Source organism: Tamandua tetradactyla, chromosome 16, assembly GCF_023851605.1.
Source record: "Tamandua tetradactyla isolate mTamTet1 chromosome 16, mTamTet1.pri, whole genome shotgun sequence".
NCBI lineage: Eukaryota > Metazoa > Chordata > Mammalia > Pilosa > Myrmecophagidae > Tamandua > Tamandua tetradactyla.
This window is the reverse complement of record NC_135342.1, coordinates 15,865,432-15,887,391: the sequence shown is the minus strand read 5'-3', so window position 1 is coordinate 15,887,391 and position 21,960 is coordinate 15,865,432. Positions and strand designations below refer to the sequence as shown.

Here is a 21,960-nt window from a genome sequence, read left to right as displayed (position 1 = left end):
ATGTAGTTCAAAGTCTTGAAACCCATCACCCCTCCCCACCCCAGGCTTTTGATTGAGACCCTGAACCGTGATCCGAGAGTTAAGGTAAAATGGAAATAAACTAGAATTCTTCAGAACTGAGTCCATTTTTGAATGACCCCAACTCTTGTGTGGGTTAAAGTGATCTGTTCTTCAGGAACATAAATGCAAACACCCTGAACAAAATCATTCGCTACCCGAGCCCCATGATATAGACCAAAAATTGTACCTCACAACACCACAGCCTTATTCCAGCCATTCCACTAACATGGCTAACAAACACGTTCTGACAATGCCAAGTGTCGGCAAAGGTGTGGGCAGATAAATCTAGACAATTTTGGAACATCATTTGGAGTATCTTCTGAGATCGGAAATATGCATCCATTTCACTCCTGATTATATGTGAGTACACACGTGTTCCAAAAGTCACATGCTAGTTCCTACATAACTTATTTGTAATAGCCCCAAACTGGACACAACGTAAATGTCGATCAATACTTGGTAGGATAAATAAAGCCTGCTGTAGTCATGTTACAATGGAGTATTCTAACAGTGAATGTGAATGAGCTTCTGCTCTACAAAATGTGGGTGGATCTCATGAGCACATTAGGCAAAAGAAGGCAGAGATGAGAGAGAACATGTTGAATAATTCCACATGCATGGGGTTCAAAACCAGATAAACTATTCTAGAGGGGGCAGTGGTCAGGACAGTGGTGAACTCTGGGGAGGAGACAAGGGTGATGAGCATTATTTTATCTGGGAGACTGTCACTATTTTAGTTCTAATACAGGAGAGGTTCAACATATGTGTTCACTTTGTACCCTAAAGATTTGTACTCTTCGGTTTGTGTATGTTATACTTTTTTTTGAACCTCTGTGTGTTGTGAATTTATTTTCAAATGTCAGGCATTTGATAGCAGTTGTCAGCTCCAAGCCTACCATTTTGATAATGATATTCTTTTAAAAGTCCATTCAAACCACTCACAAATCTATGATTCTCCACAGCTTGCAATAGGGGAAACATCTTAAAATATTATCATATAATTTTCTTTAACTGAATTTTATTGAGCGATACAATCCTCTGATGTATTTATTCACTGGCTCACAGTATCATCACAGAGTTGTGCATACATCCCCATGATCTAATTTAGAACATTTTCATTATTCCAGAAAAGAAATTAAAAGAAAACCCAAATCCACCCATACCTCTTATCTCTATTTGCTATTTACCCATAGTATTGCTGTGGTATATTTGTTACTCTTGGTGAAAGAATAGTTAGATATTACTATTAACTAGAGTCCATAGTTTGCAATAGGTACATTTTCCCCGTAGAACCCTTTATTATTTACTCCTTGTAACAGCATCATACATTTCCTTTAGTTCATGAAAGAACATTTTTATATGCATACAATTAATCACAGACATTGTCCACTACAAGATTCACTGTTATCCGTTCCCATGTTTTAACCTTGAACCTTCCTTTTGGTGATCTACATGACTCTAAATGTCCCTTTTCCACCACATTCACATGCCATTCAGCACCGTTAACTATTCTCACAATAATACAACAACCTTTGTCCATTTCCAAAAGTTTAAGTTCACCCTAATTAGATATTCTACACATATTAAGGAACTGCTCCCCATTCTTTAACCTCATTCTATATTCTGTTAACTTATATTCTATATTTTATGGCTACAAGCTTGCATATTACAATTAGTTCATTTCAGTGAGATCATACAACATTTGTCCTTTTATGGCTGTCTTATTTCACTTAACATGATATCTTCAATGATCATCTATGTTGTCCTGTGCTTCAGGACTCACTCCTTCTTACTGCTGAATAATATCCCATCGTATGTATATGCCCCTTTTTGTTTATCCATTCATCTGTTGATGGACATCTGGGATGTCTGCATCTTAAGGAAACCGCGATGGTCTGTGTGTGCTTTATTTTCAGAGGATGTTTACAGATACTGCAGAAAAATCCAGAGGGAGCAATTTATGAAATAGGTGAAAATGTCCCCTCTTTCTCCAATCCTACTCCCCAAAAATGATCTCCAATTTAAAATGTATGTGTCTTTTTTCCCACAGTATACATATATATACATGGAAAATCATGAGTGTATTTTTTTTATCCAAATGGCGGCACACTGTTCTGCACTTTGCCTCCTTCAAAGAGCACTCTATCTTGTATCATTCCCTGAAGATAAAAACAGCTGATCTCTTTTTTTTACTTGTTGCACCATGACCCACGCACCCACCACACTGCATTCAGCCACCCTCTACTGAGTGGTAATCAGGTGCCGCCTGTTACTTGTGACCACCACTAGGTGTCGCAATGAACATCTTTGGACATTTTCATTTGCCGCCTGCGTGTGAATTGCAGAGAGGAAGACGTTCCTAGAAGCAGGGTTTCTGGGTCAAAGTGTGTGTGCATTTTAAATTCTAGTGTCGGTGCTATTTCTCAAAAATGTGTTCCGTATGAAAAAGCACTGGAAGTCAAATGACCCTATTTAAAAATAGACAAAAGTCTCAAGTTAACATTTTTCCAAAGAAGATAAACACATGGCCAATAAGCACATAAAAAGATGCTCAACATCATCAGTTATTGGGGGAATGCATATCAAACAACTTCATACCCATTAGAGAGCTACTATTAAAAAAAAACAAGGCAAATAAGTGTTGGTGACGATGTGGAGAAACAGTGAATTGCTGCTGAAATATTAAAATGATGCAGCCACTGTGGAAAACATTGGGGGTTCCTCGGAAATTACCATATCACCCAGCAAGTCCCCTCCTAGGTATGGAAAGCAGGGACTCAAACAGCTACTTGTACACCCATGTTCATGGTAGCAGCATTCTCAACAGAAGGGGGAGACAACCCAAATGTCCAATCAACAGATGAATGAACAAACAAAATGTGACCTACCATGCAGTGGAATATTGAAAATGTATGCTGAGGGAAATGATCCAGACACAAAAAGACAAACACTGTATGAATTCCCAGTATATGAAATACTTGGCATAAGTAATTTCATAAAGACAGAAAGTAGGCTAGAGGTTACCAGGAGCTGGAAGGAAGAGAGAACAGGGAGTTCATGCTTAATGGATACAGAGTCTCTGGGATGATGAAAATGTTCCCACGTGGACATAGGTGACTTCAGTGCATTGTGAATACCCTTAATGCCCCCCAATTGCAATCTTAAAAATAACCGAAATGGTCATTTTATGCAACAGATATCTGATCATAACAAAAAGGAATCTAAGTAATAAAAGAGTGTGGGAGTTCAAAATGATTACTGAAAAGGCATTTCTTGAATCCACCATCTTATCTTTTTTATTTTATGTGTCAGATCTATGTATTGTTTTCCCTCTCTCTTTTTATCCTTTAAGTTACTCTCACTGGTACTTTTCAATTCTGTGCCCTTCTCCAGACCTCCCTCTCCTGCCTTTTTTTTTCAACTGGCAGAACTCCATTTAGTATTTCTTGTAGGACCAGTCTCTTGTTGACAAATTCCTTCAGGGTTTGTTTGTCTGAAAATTTTAATCTCTCCCTCAGCTTTGAAGGACAATTTGGCTGGGTACAGAGTTCTTGGCTGGAATTTTTTCTCTTTCAGAATTTTAAATATATCCTCTAACTACTTGTTGAAGAGTGCTTTGAGAACTATTGCTCTTTTATTCTTTGCTTTGTACATATGTTATACTACACAATAAAAAATTAAAAAAGAAAAAGAGCATGGGAGTTGTGGCAGGATGGAGAGGGTGGGGGTGACAGGCTGCGTTTCCCTCCCCAAAATCTGGATACTGTGAACTGCAATGTGCTGTCGGTGGTCCAGGTGAGGCCGTGCTCGGAGTGCAGCGCCTGGGGTCCGCGGAGCTCCCAGCACGGGGGTGGTCCCGGCCCCACCCCCAGCCCCTGCACTGGGCCTGGCACGGAGGGGGTGTCCGGGGATGTGCCCTGAGGGAAAGCCGGGGGTGGGGGTCCCTGGGAGCAGGTAAGAGGATGGGAAAGGAACGAACCCGCTCACTACGCTTCTCTCCAGATGACCCGCATCATCCTGCCCCAGATGGTCACCAGGTGAGCACAGCCTCCCTCTCTCCTGGCTGGGCCCTCCACCCACCCCCGTCCACCTCCAGGCCTTTCCATTCCCCAGCTGCCCCACCCAGGTTTCCAGCTCATCCCTGTCCCTCTGAGCATCTCAGATTTGGTGGGGGCGTCACCAGGACCGTGTCCTCCCACCCACGCGCTTCCTCCTGCAGGGGCAGGGGCGTCGTCATCAACATCTCCTCCGAGGCTGAAAACGGCCCCAGACCCTTCTTCGCCGCCTACGGAGCCACCAAGGTACCCACCCAGACCCCACAGACCCAAGTCCTGGGCTGGGCCGCGGCTCCCGAAGTCTGGCCATCCGCACTTTCCTCTGGCATCACAGGTTATGGCGGGAAAGGCCCAAGGAGGAGCCATGTGCCACCTGGGTCTGGGGCCATTCCTAAGTCACGCCGACTGTGCAGGGGGAAGCCAGAATTTTTTTTTATTCTTGCCACCAGACCTTTTTATTCTTTATAAAGTTATGTCCCATGTTGTCAGAGAGACTCTCATCCCTGGATGTCATGTCCCATGTAAGTGGAAAGCTAATGATTTGCCTTGCAGTGTTAGGCTTAGGGAGAGGCCACATCTGAGGAACAAAAGAGGTTTTATGGAAGTGATTCAGGCATATCTATAAGTAGGCTTAGTTTTAACACTACAGAAATAAGTTTCATAAGAGTAAGTGTCATGAGCAAGGGCTTGACCTATTGACTTGGGAGCCACTAATGTTTGAGACAGAATCAGGGTTTTCCCCAGTGGTAAATCTTAATAATTCCATTTTTTTTATCTCTAATTAAGCACTATCTCATTTTTAGTTTCTTTAAGTTGTTGTGTGTAGCAATGCTGACTCTCATAGCTGCAGAACTCCAATTCTTACTGTTAGGTGTCACACAGGTAACCTATCAGGTTGTACATATGTAGTACAGCATTTCAGAATCTAAGAATATCAATTTTAGCTCCAGACTAAATGTGACTGCTATAAGAGCTTAGAATTTAGGCCACAATTTTCTTATAAGTTTTTTCTAAAAGAGAGTGTGCAATTATTTGTCTTTTGTTTCTGGCTCCAGCCACCTCCAACCATTTGGCATCATGGAATAGGTCCAAAGTCAACAATCCATGTCTCACATTATCCTCACTTAGTTATACAATCATCACCACTTAATTTTAGACAATTTTCATTGCTTCAAAGAGAAAAATAACTGATAAATCCACCCTTATCAAATAGGAAATCCAAACCTCCCCTTAACTCTTATCCTTCTTCCCCACCCCCTCAGTTATTTATTGCTGGTATTGCTGTGCTACTGTTGATGTCTTCCAGTTACATATAGACCATAGCATGCAATTGTAACAGCATGCAATTGTAGTTTTTCCCCATTCACTTCTATTATTGGCTCTCTACAAAATGCAGGACTTTGAAGTAGTTCATATTAGAATTTATTTATATTTGTAGTGTTAATGGGAGGAATACATGTTTCTATTCATCCCCTTTCAATCATGTTCACCTTCAGTATGCAACTTTATTTATAAACCCATTAATGAACTGTCTTCACTTTTTACCCATTCCCTTACATTTGAGTTCAACCTCATTAGCTAACCATTCACCCATCTCTAGCGTCTTTGTTTCTCTAGTTCTCCTGTATTCCACATTATAAGCCTCTGAGTATAGCTAAACCAAGGTCATACTAGAAAAACCATACAGTATTTATCCTTTTATGTCTGGCTTATTTCCCTCAGTGTTGTGTCCTCAAGTTTCACCCCATTATCATGTGTTTCAGGATCTCATTTCATCTTCCTGATGCATGATAATCCATCATATGCACATACCACATCAATATGTCTGTGGATGGGCACTTGTGTTTTTTCCCTCTTTTGGCAATTGTGAATAATGTTTTATGAACACCACTGTGCAATCTCTGCTTGTGTCACTGCTTTCATCTCCTCTGGGCACATAGCGAATAGTGGTCTTGACAGGTCATGGGGCAACTTGATATTTAGTTTTCTGAGGAAATGCCAAAGTGTCTTCCATCATACTATTATTCATCTCACTGGCTGTGAATAAGTTCTCCAATTTCTTCATATCCTTTCCAACATGGGCAGTTTCATATTAGTTTAAAGACAGCCATTCTTATAGGTGTAAAGTGATATCTCTTTACACCTATGAGTTTCATCTGTTAACATTCAAAGTTTTATTGTAAAGGCATTTATTGAATCTACCATCTTATCCTTTGTTTTTGTTTTTTCACATAAGGTAGTATTAATTTGAGGGTTTACATGAAATCATACAAATAAAATTTGTATAAACAAATCCACACCAAATCATAACACAGATAGCAAAGGACAAAGTAAAACAAAGAAATCTAAATAGCAACTGTATACAGTTGGACAGTTGTGTCTTGCACACTAGAAAGTGTTTTACAAATAATCATCTTACATCAACAAAAGGACAATCTTCAACATCGGCCTACAAGATGGTTTATGTTAGCATTTCCTCCTGTTTTCTCCAAGGTTTTCCGTTAGTATGGCTGCTAATCAGTTTGGTGATTGCCACCCCTGGCCATGCCTTGCCATCTGTGCTCTGTTGGCCACTGTGATCTGCATATCCCTGTCCATATCCATAGTCCCCATAGTTATTCCCAGTATAATCATATCTCCCATGGCCACCACCATAGGCATTATTGTAATTTCCTATATTTGATCACAATAGTTATTAAATCCTTGGTTCCAGTTTTGGCCCTGGCCTCATCCACCAGCGCTAGTACCACCCCATCCAGTAGCTGCAGCAACTCTTCCACCTTTCTGTTGTTGCTCTTGCTGCCTCTATATACCTTTTGGGGTTGTGAAAATTTCTGTTTTCACACATCCCAGAACAATATGACGATATTGGATTTCTAATGATTTCTTTACTGATTCTTCATTTGTCTATGTAATAAGATAATACCCTCTTCCTTCATTTGTTTTTGTATCCATGGGAAGTTCAATATTTTCTAATCTCTCCAAATGCTGCAAAAATATTCTTTTATGTACTCTTCAGAAGTATCTGCACTCAATCCACAGGCAAACATTTTTCTGGGGGGTTGTTCTAGTTTGCTAGCTGCTGGTATGTGACACAGCAGAGATGGATTGGCTTTTAATAAAAGGGGATTTATTTTGTTAGTTCTTCAGAGGAAAGGCAGCTAACTTTCAACTGAGGTTCTTTCTTACGTGGGAGGGCACAGGATGGTCTCTGCTGGCCTTCGTTCCAGGCCTCTGGGTTCCAACAACTTTCCCCGGGGAGATTTCTTTCTGAATCTCTAAAGGCCTGGGCAGAGCTGTGAGCGCTGAGATAAGGTATGCTGAGCTGCTTGGCCTGTGCTATGTTGTGCTCTCTCATTTAAGCACCATGAAATGAAGTCAAACATCATTCATTGCAGTAGGCATGCCTCCTAGCCAACTGCAGATGTAATTAGCAACAGATGAGGTTCACATACCATTGGCTCATGTCAGCAGCAAGAAAACTAAGTGCCTTCACCTGGCCAAGTTGACAACTGACTCTAACTACCACAGGGGTTCTTTCCCTTTTGAAATTTTTGCCCTTTTGGAGTCTATCAACTTGCCATCCAGTTTGTGTTCTTTAAGTTCCAAAACATTTTCAACACTAGAAACATTTTTGAAGAGCACACATCCAGATCCTCTTGATCTTCCAGTAACTGGATCTGTTTTAATTGTGCAATCCAGAACCTCTTCAAATCAAGACATGCAGCCAGATCTTTCCTGCTTGTATCCCATCTCAAGCCTCCAATAAACATGGTACTGTCATCCTCTGATTCTTGCTCGCATTAATGTTGGACCCCTCTGCGAATTCTTCTATGTTGCTACATTCATCCACGTCCTCCAAGGTGGCAGAGTTGTCAGCAGTGGGGTGCTGGCGCGCAGACCGAGTCCCAGTAGCAGCAGCAGCAGAGGGTTGTATGATGCTCTATCTTTGGTTATTATTTGTCAGATCTATGTATTCATTTCCCTGTTTCTCTTTTTGCCCTGTAAGTTACCCCTACTGGTACTCTTGAATTCTATACCCTCTCCTCCAGACCTCCCTCTCCTGACTTTTAAAAAATTTTTAGCCAACAGAACTCCCTTAATATTTCTTAAAGTGTCAGTCTCTTGTTGGCAAATTCTCTCAACCTTTGTCTGTGAAAATTTTAATCTCTCACTCACTTTTGAAGTATAGCTTGGCTGCATAAAGAATTCTTGGCTGGAATACTTTCTCTTTCAGGATCTTAAATATATTATCTCTCTGCTTTGTCACCTGTATGGTGCCTGATGTAGTCGTAAGTCAATCTTATATGGTTTCTTTTCAATGTGGGAGTCTTTTCTCTTTTATTGCTTTCAGGACTTTCTGCTTCTCTTCAACATTTCACAGACTGATTAGTATGTGTGTTTGGACTAGCCCTATTTGGCCCTTTTTATTCCATTTGGGTTTGTTGTGCTTCTTTGATCAGCATATTTATGTCATTTATAAGGGTTGAAAGGTTTTTAACTCCTCAACTAATCTTCCTAACCCTTTACTCTTCAGTTATCCTTCTGGGACACTGATGATTCTTATGTTTGCATGCTTTGTGTTATCCAACATTTCCCTGAGATCCAACTCAAGTTTTTCCATCTGTTGTGCCATTTGTTCTTTTGTGCATTCAAATTCCATTGTCCTGTCCATTAGTTCACTTAATCTTTCCTCTGCCTCTTTAAATCAGCTGTTGTATTTCTCTAGTATATTTTTAATTTGGTCTGCAGTATCTTTCATCTTTGTCATATCTGCTATTTTTCTACTTATTCTTGAAAATTCTTTTTTATGTTCTTCTAGTGTCTTCTTGATATCTCCTTTGTCATTAGCCAACCCACTGAAATTATTTAAGAAAGTTATATGAATGTCTTTAGTTAGTTATTCCAAGATCTGTGTCTCCTCTGGTGTTTTAATTTGGTCATTTGGCTGGGTCATATCTACCTGCATCTTCATATGCTTTGTAGTTTCTGTTGGTTTGAGGCCTTTGATTATCTTCATAGTGTTATTTTGAAAGTTGATTTCCTTCAGTCATTTAAGGTTTTGTATTTGCTTGTGCTGGCAGTGAAGGTCTTCTTTTCACTTGGTCCATCAGTAATTGCCTCCCAAACCAAGGCCTGGACCTCTTGCAGGGGATGCAACTCTACTTTAGGATCTGTTTGAAGCTATACAGATAGGCAGTTTTTCAGGCTACACTTCCTATTTATTGCCAGCAGATGGTGGCCTTGGGCCTCCTCTTCTCTTCTTCCCCACCTCTCTTTCACTGCAGCAGCTGACTGAGCTGGCTGGACACCCAGTGTAATTGCAAACAGGTCCTCTGGCCTTGGTGAATGCTGAAGGTGGCCACCCCAGGGCTGGGGTGTGGCATTGTGCCCCTCAGCAGATATGCCACTTGTGGGTCCAGCTGGTCTGGTGGACCCCTGACTCCCGATTGCTGCATCGGAATGCCTCAGCTTTTTCATCCGGGACCTCCCTGTATCGTGTAGACGCTCTCTCAAGTCACTCAGACCCTGGAACTTTCTGTCACTTCTCTAGTTGTTCCATGGAGCAGATATTAGCTCAGTCTATTCTATTACACCAACTTCTTAGAAGTCATATAATATCCTCCTATTACCCTTTTCATGCCTGTAGGTTTTATACAGTTGTCTTATTGTTTATTCCTGGTATTGTTGATTTTTCTCACTCTTTTTTTCTCCTTCATTAATCTTGTTAGGGATTTCTTGATTAAATTAATCTTTTAAGTAAACAACTTTTAGTTTGTTGGTTTTAAAATTGTATGTTTTCTACTTATTGAAATCTTTTGTTATTTATATGATTTCTATTTTTAACTTGGTTTTTGGTTTGCTCTCCTTTTCTTCCCTTCTAGATATTTGATTTTTAAATATTTTTTCTAATATGTACATTAAGACTATTCATCTCCTAGTAAACATAAAGTTTGCCACATCCACAATTTTTACTATGCTTTACTTTTACTCTTCAGTTCAAAATGACTGCTTATTTCCATTTTCATTTCTTCTTTTACCCATGGGTTATTGAGAAGTATTTTGCTTAATTTCCACACATTAGAGATGTTTTACTTATCTTACTATTATAGTGTTCTCATTGAATCCAACAGTGGTTACAGAATAAATACCATATGGTTTACATCCCCCTGAAATATGCTGAAACTGATTTATGACCCAGATTAAGGTCTATTTTGGCCAATGGGCCATAGGCACTTGAAAAGACTCTGTATTCTCCAGCTATTGGATGAGGTGTTAGTGAGGCCATAAACCAGAAAAGACAAAAATTCCTAGATATGGGCTTTGCTCATAAGTACACCTTACAGCATTGTTCCACTTTGCTAGCCGCCAGAATGTGACACACCAGAAAAAAAAAAAACGTTTAAGAGGGAAATTTGTTGCCTTAAATGTGTATAACAATAAAGAAGAAAGAGCAAATATCAAAGAATTAACTGATCACCTGGAAGAACTAGAGAAAGAACAGCACATTAACCCCAAAGCAAACAAAAGGAAAGAAATAACGAAGATTAGAGGAGAAATAAATGAAATTGAGAACATGAAAACAATAAAAAAAATCAACAAAATCAGGAGTTCGTTTTTTGAGAAAATCAATAAAATTGATGGATCCTTAGCAAGGTTGACAATAAGAAAAAGAGAGAAGATGCAAATAAAATCAGAAATGGAAGACTGACCCCACAGAAATAAAGGACATAATGAGAAGACTCTATGAGCAATTATATGCTAATAAACAAGAAAATGTAGATTAAATGGACGATTTCCTAGAAAAGCATAAACAACCAACATTGACTCGAGAAGAAACAGATGACCTCACCAAACCAATCACAAGTGAAGAAATTCAATCAGTCATTAGAAGCTCCCAAGAAAGAAAAGTCCAGGACCAGATGGCTTCACATGTGAGTTGTACCAGGCATTCAAGAAAGAATCAGTACCAGTCCTGCTCAAACTCTTCAAAAATATTGAAGAGGAGGAAAGGCTACCTAAGTCATTCTATGAAGCCAACATCACCCTCATACAAAAGCCAGACAAAGATACTACAAGAGAAGAAAATTACAGAGCAATCTGTATAATGAATATAATGTGAAAGTCCTCAGCAAATTCTTGCAACTCAAATCCAGCAGCACATTCAAAGAATTATACATCACGACCAACTGGGATTTATTCTAGGTATGCAAAGATAACATAAGAAGCTCAATTCATGTTGATATGTTAATACACCATATCAACAAATGAAAGCAAGAAAACCACATGATCATCTCAATTGATGCAGAAGAGGATTTAACAAAATTAAATATCCTTTCTTGATGAAAATAATTCAAAGGATAGGAATAGAAGGGGACTTCCTCAACATGATAAATAGAATATATTTTAAAACCACAACTAACATCGTATTCAATGGGGAAAGACTGAAAGCTTTCCCCTAGATCAAGAACGAGACAAGGATGTCCACTGTCGCTATTGTTATTCAGCATTGTGCTAGAATTTCTAACCAGAGCAATTAGACAAGAAAAAGAAATAAAAGGCATCCAAATTGGAAAGGAAGAAGTAAAACCTCACAGTTTGCAGATGATATGATACTATATGTCAAAAATCCTGAAAAGTCCACCCAAACCTACTAAAGCAAATAAATGAGTACAGCAAAGTGGCAGGGTACAAGATCAACACCCCCAAATCGGTACTGTTTTTATACACTAGTAATGAGCAATCTGAGAAGGAAATTGTGCTGGTCTGAATCTGTGGCGGACCCCAGAAAAGCCATGCCTTTTGATCCTCATTCGATATTGCTGGGTGGGAGCATTTTGATTGTTTCTATGAAGATGTGACCCACCCAATTGTGGGTGGTAACTTTTGATTAGATGATTTCCATGGAGGTGTGTCTCCACCCACTGAAGGTGAAGTTGCTTGCTGGAATCCTTTAAAAGAGGAAACATTTTGGAGAGAGTCCCTTTTGGTAGAGCCACATGAAACCCGGCAGACACCACCACGTTCGCCATGTGCCCTACCAGCTGAGAGAGAAACGTTGAACATCGTTGGCCTTCTTGAACCAAGGTATCTTTCCCCAGATGCCTTAAATTGGACATGTCTATAGACTTGTTTTAATTGGGACATTTTCTCGACCTTAGAACTGTAAACTAGTAACTCATTAAATTCCTCTTGTTAAAAGCCATTCTGTTCCTGGTATATTGCATTCCAGCAGCTAGCAAACTAGAACAGAAATCACACACACAAAAAAAAACATTTATAATAACAACAAAAGAGAATAAAATATTTAGGAACAAATTTAACTAAGGATACAAAAAGCTTATGAAGAGAAAACAACAATAAATTGCTAAAAGAAATCATGGAAGACCTAAATAAATGGAAAGGTGTACCGTGTTCATGTATTGGAAGGTTAAATATAGTGAAGATATCAATTCCACCCAAATTGATTTACAGATTCAATGTAATTCCAATTAAAATCCCAAAAGCTTACTTCAGAGAAATAAGAAAACCAATAACCAAATTTATTTGGAAGGGATGTTTGCCCTGAATATCTAAAAAAATCTTGAGAAAGAAAAATGAAGTGGGAGATCTCACTCTACCGGATTTGAAAGCATATTATGCAGCTACAGTGGTCAAAATAGCATGGTACTGGCATAAAGACAATTACACTGAGCAATGGAATAGAATACAGTGTTCAGATATAGACCATCCATCTGTGGGCAATTGGTCTTGATGAGGGAGTCTAGCCAACTTACCTGAGACACAGCAGCTTCTTCAATAAATAGTGTTTGGAGACATGGATATCCATATGCAAAAGAACAAAGAGGATCTATATTTCCCACCTTATACAAAAATTAATTCAAAAGGGATCAAGGACCTAAACATTATCACTAAGAACATAGAACTTTTAGAAGAAAATGTAGGGAAATATCTTATAAAACTTGTAATAGGAGGTGGTTTTCTAGATCTTACACCCAAAGCACAAGAACTGAAAAAAGAAATAGATAAATGGGAACTCCTCAAAATTAAACACTTTTATTCATCCAAGAACTTTGTCAAGAAAGTCAAAAGGCAGCATGCAATGGAGACAGTATTTGAACACAACATATCAGATAAGTGTTTAGTATCCAGCATATAAAAATTGTTTCTTCAAATCAACAACAAAAAGACAAACAACCCAATTTAAAAATGGTCAAAAGACATGAACAGACACACCTCAGAAAAGGAAATACAAATGGCTCACAGGCACATGAAAAGATGCTCAACTTCACTGGCTATTAGGGAAATGCAAATCAACACCACAATGAGATATCATCTCACATCCTCTAGAGTGACTATTATAAAAAAAAAAAACACAGGAAATGACAAGTGCTGGAGAAGATACAGAGAAAGAGGCACACTTATGCACTGTTGGTGTAAATGTAAAATGGTACAACTGCTGTGGAAGGCAGTTTGGCAATTCCTCAGGAAGCTAAGTATAGAATTGTCGTATGATCCAGCAATCCCATTGCTAGGTGTCTATTCAGAGGACATAAGGACAAGGGCACAAATGGGTAATTGCACACCAATGTTTATAGCAGCATTATTCACAATTGCCAAGAGATGGAAACAGCCCAAATGTCCATCAATGGATGAGTGGCTAAACAAGCTGTAGCGTATGCATACAATGAAATATTATGCAGCTGTAAGACAGAATAAAGTCATGAAGCATGTAACAATATAGATGGATCTTCAGGACATTATGTGAGTGAAATTAGCCAGAAATAAAAGGAGAAATACTGTATGTCTCACTGGTATGAACTAATATTAATGAGTGAACTTGGAGAATTTAACACAGATTATCAGGAGACAGAAATAAGGTAAACATTGGGTAATTGGAGCTGAAGGGATACAGATTGTGCAACAGGACCGATTGCAAAAATTCAGAAATGGATAGCACAATCCTATGTGATTGTAGCACAATAAAATAAGTACACTGAATGAAGATGAAGGTGGGGATGACAGAGGGACAAGATCTGAGGACATGTATGAAACCATAACCAAGAGATCAGGATTTAAGGAATGATTTTGATTACTGAATCATTATATTTTTATATACTGATGATTGATTATATGCTGAATCATCAATGTTCCTTTTGCTTTTTGGGATAGTTGAGTAGACAGAGGGCCATACCTGAAAGGCCTAAACTATAATTAAACTGTCTGGGTATCTGCAAGGATTATAAAAGCCTTTATCTCATACCTGGTGCCTTTGTGACAGTAAGAACTGTATGTCCTTTATCTGGTCATTTTCTTAGTAGGCCTTAATCCTAAGGAGGACAGTCATCATGTAGCCTCTGTCCCTTACATTTGTAAACCACATCCACTAGGCTTTGCCACTGAAAGATAGATAGCTCTGCTCCCCCTTCCTTTCAACTTATGTTAACAATATTTAACAATCTTTTCTTTCTGCTTTAAATTTCCTCTCTGCAATGACCTCATCTCCTCTTGTTAGAATCCTTAATAAACTCAAACCCCCTAAACTCAAGGAGACATATTTTGGGCCCTTAGGCTGTTTGTTCTCCTACTACGTGTGTAGTAATAAACTCTCTCTTTGAAACCCCAGTGTCTCAGGAATTGGTTATTAAGGGCGATGTGCAGAAGAATCCATGCCCTATGTCTGGTAACAAAACAAGAAAGAAAGATAGAGGTTAAAGACGAGAGATTGTATAGCTTAGGAATGCCTAGAGTGTACCATGATCATGATAAAATGTACAAATAAAAGAAATGTTTTTGCATGAGGAAGAACAAAGTAATGTCAGCATTGCAAGCTGTTGAAAATAGATGGTCTATGGGTAAAATTCCAATCAAAGTAAGCTAGGGTCTGTGGTCAGCAGCAACATTGTCATATGCCTCCACTGAATGTAACAAAGGTTAGATCAAAAGTAAATGTCAACAGGTGGGGAGATTGGGAACAGGGTATGGATTCTTTGTGGAAGAGAAAGGAAATGTCTTCAGATAGAGTTTCATGGCAAAGGCATGTCTATACTCTTAGGTTGGATTGCATGATGTGTGAATAAAACTGTTTAAAATAACAGAGAGAAACAAGTGCTAGAGAAAATGCAGAGAAAAAGATGTACCTATTCACTGTTGGTAGAGAAATGAGAGGTGCAGCCCCTGAAGGGCAGTGCAGGGGTTCACAGGAGGCTAGGGGTGGGGTTGCCATATGATCCTGAAACCCCGTTGCTCAGTATATACCAGGAGGAGCTGACTGTGGGGATATGAATGGACCTTTGCACACTGGTGCTTCTGGCAGTGTTCGTGATCCCCAATGAATGGAGGTGGCCTAAGGGTGCAACCACTGAGGGATACAAGGGGAACTGTGGTGTATACGTACCATGGACTCCTGAGCACCCACTAGAAGGAGAAAAGCTGTGAGGCATGCAACTAGATGAATGAAACTTAAGAGCTGTGTGCTCAATGAAATGTCAGGAATGAAAGGACAAATATTATCATACTTCAATCATATGGACTAACTACAATATAAAAATTTGGTGAACAAAAATCAAGCTCATGGGTTATCAGGTTGGGGCTTATTGTAAAGGGCCCCAGATTGTAAGCTCTTACAGCAGTTACATATATTCAGGAGGTGTAACTGTTCATACTAAATTGTGAGACCCTGAGCTGTTTGTATATAACACGGTCTTTCCCAGAAACTTTTGGTATTTATGTGACTCCTGAGACTCAGAGACAGAGCTCTGATGCTATGAAAGCCAGCAGTACTTCATAGAAGAACTGTTTAAAAAGGTGAAAAGGTGATCAGACATCAAGCAGAGATATGAATGAAGCTGAGCTGCATAGGAATAAAGTCTGTCAGAAGACTGGGTAAAGGATGATATCATCCATATGTAAAACTCGACTTCTGTGTGAGACTAAAGGGAGAGATGTTTATTTGATGCAAAATTTATATTTTGGGTAGGGCATTTACTAATTTAACTTGTATGGTCAGTTTGGTTTAACACCTTAAGTATATGGGATCTTGAATAGGGCATGAGATTCTGTTGGTTTGTCCAGGTTAGTGTGATGCCCCGATAATCCCAGAGTAAAACGGACAGTGACTAAAGAAGTATTTGCTTCATCTTTATCTCTAAATATCAGGTTATATTTATATATATGTGTGTGTGTATATATATAAAACATCCATTCAAAATCCAGAAATAATAATTAACACTCCCCATTTAATGTATCTACTCTAAATGTTTACAATCTAGTCCCCTGTTTCCTATTCGTACTTTCTAAAGGAGATGATATCATTATATTCTTTTGTTTCTGGCTTATTTTGCCTCACCAAATGTCTCACACATTCATTCACATCCTTGTCCGGAACATAAATTTTTTTGTAACACATAATTTAACTCAACCTATCTGTAGAGCTCACTTGAACAATTGAAACAGAGGGCCCAGAATTAGAAAGAGATCCTTCAATCCTGTACAGCTCAGTGTAATGCCTGATATATCCTGGAGTATATTAAGCAGAAAGCCAAAAAGTATTGGCAAAGTCCCTTGAGGGATGGGAGAAAAAATATGGAACTATTAAACTTTACCAACAGAGAATCCCCTGATCTTGTGTCAAACTTTAGGGACACCCAAATCAATAAGCCATATCTTGATCTGGAGGTTTGCTCTTCTGAAGCTTATGTAGGCAGTGGAGAAGCTTAGGTTACCTATGGGTATGTCTAAGAGTTACTTCTGGAGGACCTTTTTAGTTCCTCAGATGTGGCCTCACACTCTCTCTAAGCCCAAACCTGCAAGTGAAATCATTGCCCTCCTCACTATATGGGACAGACATTCAGGGGTGAAAGTGTCCCTGGCAGTGTAGGAGATGACTACCACAGATGAATTCAGCCCTGGCATTTTGGGATTAACAATTCCATCCTGACCAAAAGGGGGGAAAGAAGTGTAATTAATAAAGTATCAGTGGCAGAGAGTTCAAATAGAGTCAAGAGGCTACTGTGGAGGTTGATCTTATGCAAGCTTCAGGTAGATGTTGCTACCTATCATAACCTGTCAAACCACAACGAGGACCATTCCAGCCAATCCTAAAGAACACCTAGGGCAATATATAAGATTCCACAAAGGTTTGATGCTCTAGAGTAACTTTCCAGAAACCTACAACCTCCAGATGGGTCCCTGGACCAGATCAGTCCTGAAACCTAGAGAGCCCAGCCTCTCCAGAACATCACATAGTTCCATCTCCCTACCTGATATTACTTGCAGACCCTTCCAACATGAAAAAGCTACAATGGCCATAGCCCAAACACCCTTAAAGAGAGGGATAGAAAGATCAAAGATGATGGTGGAGTTATACAGAGAAGATAGGATTCAACAAATGAATATAATTGCCGAAGCATTAAATTGATATCTCTTTTAGTCTCCGGTATCTTAGAGAAGTTTGAAGTAAAAAACTAAAATTATGGAATTGTAGCTCATGTCAAATTCTGAAATATGTTTTATAATTAATTGAGATGCTATGCTTTGAAATTTATTGCTTTTTGTATATATGTTATTTTTCACAAAAAAAGAAGGGAAAAAAGTCAAATATAATAATAAAAAAAATTTATGCCTTCGAGCCTCCTATATTCTGGAGCAGCTAGAGGAAAAATCTGAAAGGATCATATCATTGCCCATGACAGACTCTGGGATCTGTCCTTTACTTGTTGAAGAGTGTTTTGAAAACTATTGCTTTTTTCTTCCTTTGCTTTATATATATGTTATATTACACAATTTGAAAAGCTGTAAAAAAAAAAAAAAAAGAAAAGAAAAGAAAAGAAGAAGAAGTATTTGCAAAGTCCCCTTGGGGAAATGGGGAGAACAGGGGAAATATTCAATTTCCCTATTTGGAGAATTTCTGATATTCTTGCAAGCAGTGGAGACAATCAAATCAATAGGCTGAGCCCTGGGTCTTGGGGTTCACCCCTATGAAACTTTTTCCTGCAAAGGATAGGTTAAGCTTAATTAAAATTAGGCCTCAAGGTCACTCCCATAGAACCTCCTTTATTGCTCAAACGTGGCTTCTCTCTCTAAGCTGGCAGGGCCAGTGAACTCACTGTCCTCCCCACCTTGTGGGACATGTTTTCCAGGGCTCTAACTATAAATCACCCTGGCAACCTGGAACAGAAATCCCAGGATGAGCCAGGACCCAGTATCAAGGGATTGAGAAAACCTTCTTGACCAAAAGCAGGTAGAGACAAATAAGAAAAAATAAAGAGTCAGTGGCTGAGCGACTTCACACAGTCAAAAGTTTATCCTGCAGGGTAGTCTTATGCATTATATAGGTATCCTTTTTTAGTTTATGGTGTATTGGAGTAGCTAGAAGGAAGTACCTGAAACTGTACAGCTGTGTTTCAGTGCCTTGTTTCTTAAATATGATTGTATAATGATATAGCTTTAACAATGTGCTTATGTGATTGTGAAAACCTTGTGTCTGATGCTCCTTTTACCTAGGATATGGACAGATAAGTAAAAAATATAGATAAAAAAACACTTAATGGGGAACAAAGGTTAAAATAAATTTAGTAGAGGAAAATACTAGTGGTCAATGGGAGGAGGAGTAAGGGGAATAGGATGTATGAATTTTTTCTTCTTTTTTATTTCTTTTTCTGGAGTGATGTAAATGTTCACAACTTGATCATGGTGATAAATATACAATTATGTGATGATATTGTGAGCCATTAATTGTACATCATCTATGGAATGTTTGTATGTTACCTTTTATCCTTAAAAATATTATTAAAAGAAAAAAAAACACGTTTCATTTCTGGTATACTACATTCCGAAACTTTAACAAACCACCTCAACGGGTAAGGGCTGTGGGATGTATGATTTTTTTTTTCTTTATATTTCTTTATCTGGAATGATGCAAATGTTCTAAAAATGATCACGTTGGTGAATACACAACTATGTGGTGATTTTGTGAGCCATTGGTTGTATATCTGGATGGACACTGTGAAAATATACAAAGCACAAATGACAGAAACGAGAAGAGAAATAGATGATAATCACAGGGAAAGACTTTAACACATTTCTCTCGGTGACTGGGGAACACGCAGATGAAATATTAAGATAGAAAGAAAGGGCCCGAAGAGTTTGTGGCAGCGAGCCCAGAGGTCGGTATTCCTGGGGGCTCGCGTGGCGACACAGCACCCTCCCGCCGGGCAGAATCAAACACGGGCGGCGACAAACAGATGTCAGAGTTCAGCGACCCAAACCAAGGGCACCTGTGAGTGCCTTTGCCCAGCCCTGGGGAGCGCGGAGGTGAACCTCGCCGGGCTCATCCAGGTGGGCGGGGCTGGCGGGTTAGAATAAGGCGGGGCGCCTGGGGGCCGGGCCGCAGCTCCACCCGCGGTTCTCACCTGGCTCAGAGCTGCGGGCCCGCAGTGGGGCGCAAATACAGGCTCCCGAGGCGCCTCCTGGTCTGGGCGCTGGGTGCGGCTGGCTCGGGCTGCGATGGAATCCGGGTGGTCCACGCTGAGCGCGCTGGGGGCCGTCACCGCCGCGTGGCTGCCGCTGCTGGGGCACTGGGGGCTGGGCCCCGCCATCTCTGTCTTCCTGTTGCCCCAGGTGCGCCCGGGCGCCCCGTGGCTCCGGTCGCAAGGAGCCTGGGCAGGTGAGAGGGCCGCGCACGAGAGGGTCGGGGGACCCCAGGAAGCAAGAAGTTCAAGGACGGGGTGACAGGGGCCAGGGCGAAGGAGCCAGGAAGTCCCTGAGCGGGCACAGGACAGCAGGTGTCCGAGGCGCGGGCGGATGAGGGGTGAGGACAATGGGGTAGTGGGGGAAGCCGGTGAGCTCATCCCAGAGGGGGTGAGATAAGGGTGGGGGGGGGATTCGCGGGGGAAGTGTCTTGGACCCGCTGAGGGTGCGCTGGGGCCAAGTCCTCTGCAGGGCCTCGGTGGAAGACGCTGCCCCCACTCCCCGCGTCTTCTTTTTTCCTCTCCAGTGGTGACAGGAGCCACTGCTGGCATTGGCAGTGTTTAGGCACAGGAGGTGAGCTGGGCCTTGGAGCTAAGACAGTGGGGGGGTAGGGGGAGGGGAGGGCAGGAGATTCTCAGATCTGCTTGTCTGTAGGCCACCGCTACTGACCTGAGGATTGTGCCATGTGTCTGGTCCCTTCCTCCAGGAAGGCTTCCCTATGTCACCCCATCCCCCAGGACAGGTGTTTACAGAGCCCCTCTGCAGCGCCTCTCCTTCCTCCATCATAGCCCTGATTTACTCATTCAAATGGTATTTCCTGACCACCTGCTATGTGTCAGGCACAAATGCAGAGATTGGGGATGCAGAAGTGACCAAAATAGATCTTAAAGAACTTAAAGAGCCATGCCCGAGGGAGCTTATTTTCTAGTGGGGAGACACGTGTACGCAGGTAGTTCGTACTTTCTACTGCTATAAGACATTTGGGAATTTGTAATTCAGAGACGTATTTTCAAGATTTACTTGAGATCAGCAAGCATCAAAAACCTCTATAAAAATCAAAGGTGCCTTTTCCTTTATCTTTTTTGGCTGTGCATTCACTGTTTCAGAGGTTAGTGAAATCCTGTTCAGGAGTTGGGAGAGGCATTTCGCAATATGTGATTAATAAAATACCAAGTGGGACAAATGGCATTGGTGGGTTGGTGGGCAAGTGTGGAAATGCCCTTTGGCTGCTGACATTCTGGGTTGCCAGAATCTGTGTTACACCCGCTGGAGTGTGAGCGTCAATATGGCAGAGCAGTTGTAAGGCCAGGCATGCGCAGATGCTGGGGAACTGTTTGCTGAAGGAAGGAATGCCCTGTGAGGACACACATGCACAGCATCAGGCCCTCCATTGAGAAGTTTGGCCTCAACTTCCTCCCAAAGCCGATGGACACTAGGTCCCGCAGAACACATCACCCTCGGATATGCGGGTTGAGAGGACAGACATGCACCTGTCCAAATGCTGATCATTCCCCCAGTTAATGTCATCTGCTCCACAAATATTTGCTTGCTCCTCTGTGTCAATGGAAGGCCACTTGAGGCAGAAGAGTGGGTGTGTGCAAAGGCCCAGAGGCAGAGGAGTCCAAGGGGTGATTGTAGGGGCTCAATAAACTACTGTACCTAGAATTGCTTAGAGGGGCGATGGCAGTAGACCCAGACAGGGATGCAGCCACACAGGGCTGGGGTGAGGAGTGTATTTTTGTCCGAAAAGCCCTGGGGAGCTAAGGCAGGTCTTAGCAGGAGAGAGGCAGGGGCAGGCTTGTGCTTTGGAAAGACTCTTCTGGCTGCTGAGTGGAGAACGGATCAGAGTGTGCATAACTGGGACTGGGGTTCAGGCAGGAAGCTGGGTGGAGGGAAGGAGCTGGAGTGGATCTGTCATGGTCATCTTTTGTACCCAGCATCCCCCAGCAAGGACTAGGGGGTGCTCGGCAAACACATTTTGAATAAATGAAGGAAAGAGTACTTGAACGAATGGGTCCTTACATCACTCAGAATAAAAGCTGAAGGCTTTCTTGGGGCATACGTGGCCTGTGCTTGGGCCTGGGATATCCCTCCAAGCTCAGAGACATCCCGCATTTCACCAGTGACCTTGGCCTCCATGCTGCTCTCTGAGGTGCCAGCAGGGCCTTGGCACTGGCCCTTCCCTCTGCCTGGTGATCTTTTGCTCCAGAACATGTGCTTCACCAGGGCACGTTCGATGTCTTCTCTTGTTGACGTCCATATCCATGGCACTGTACAACACACAGTCAGTGTGCGGTAAATATCTGTTGAATGAGTGAACCCATGAATGCATGAATGAATTCCTATAGCTCGCCCGGAGAGATCTCAACATCGT

The 21,960-nt window shown here is 41.1% G+C and overlaps 2 protein-coding genes across 2 annotated transcripts in view; both read left to right on the top strand.

Moving 5' to 3' along the window:
• LOC143658978 (very-long-chain 3-oxoacyl-CoA reductase-like) overlaps positions 1-21,960 on the top strand; it is a 71,825-nt gene that overhangs the window by 23,680 nt on the left and 26,185 nt on the right. The gene's annotated exons all lie outside the window — the stretch shown is intronic.
• LOC143660194 (uncharacterized) lies at positions 3,844-5,396 on the top strand. Its single transcript, XM_077133602.1, has 3 exons — positions 3,844-3,855; positions 4,063-4,097; positions 4,280-5,396. The coding sequence occupies exons 2-3, from the start codon at positions 4,063-4,065 to the stop codon at positions 4,581-4,583; spliced, it is 339 nt and encodes a 112-aa protein (XP_076989717.1). The 5' UTR covers positions 3,844-3,855; the 3' UTR covers positions 4,584-5,396.

Bases quoted from the DNA above. Each gene is read 5' to 3' on its own strand.
- LOC143660194 (XM_077133602.1), top strand. From the start codon at position 4,063: ATGACCCGCATCATCCTGCCCCAGATGGTCACCAG. The intron at 4,098-4,279 runs GTGAGCACAGCC...TTCCTCCTGCAG, and splicing joins CTGCCCCAGATGGTCACCAG to GGGCAGGGGCGTCGTCATCA.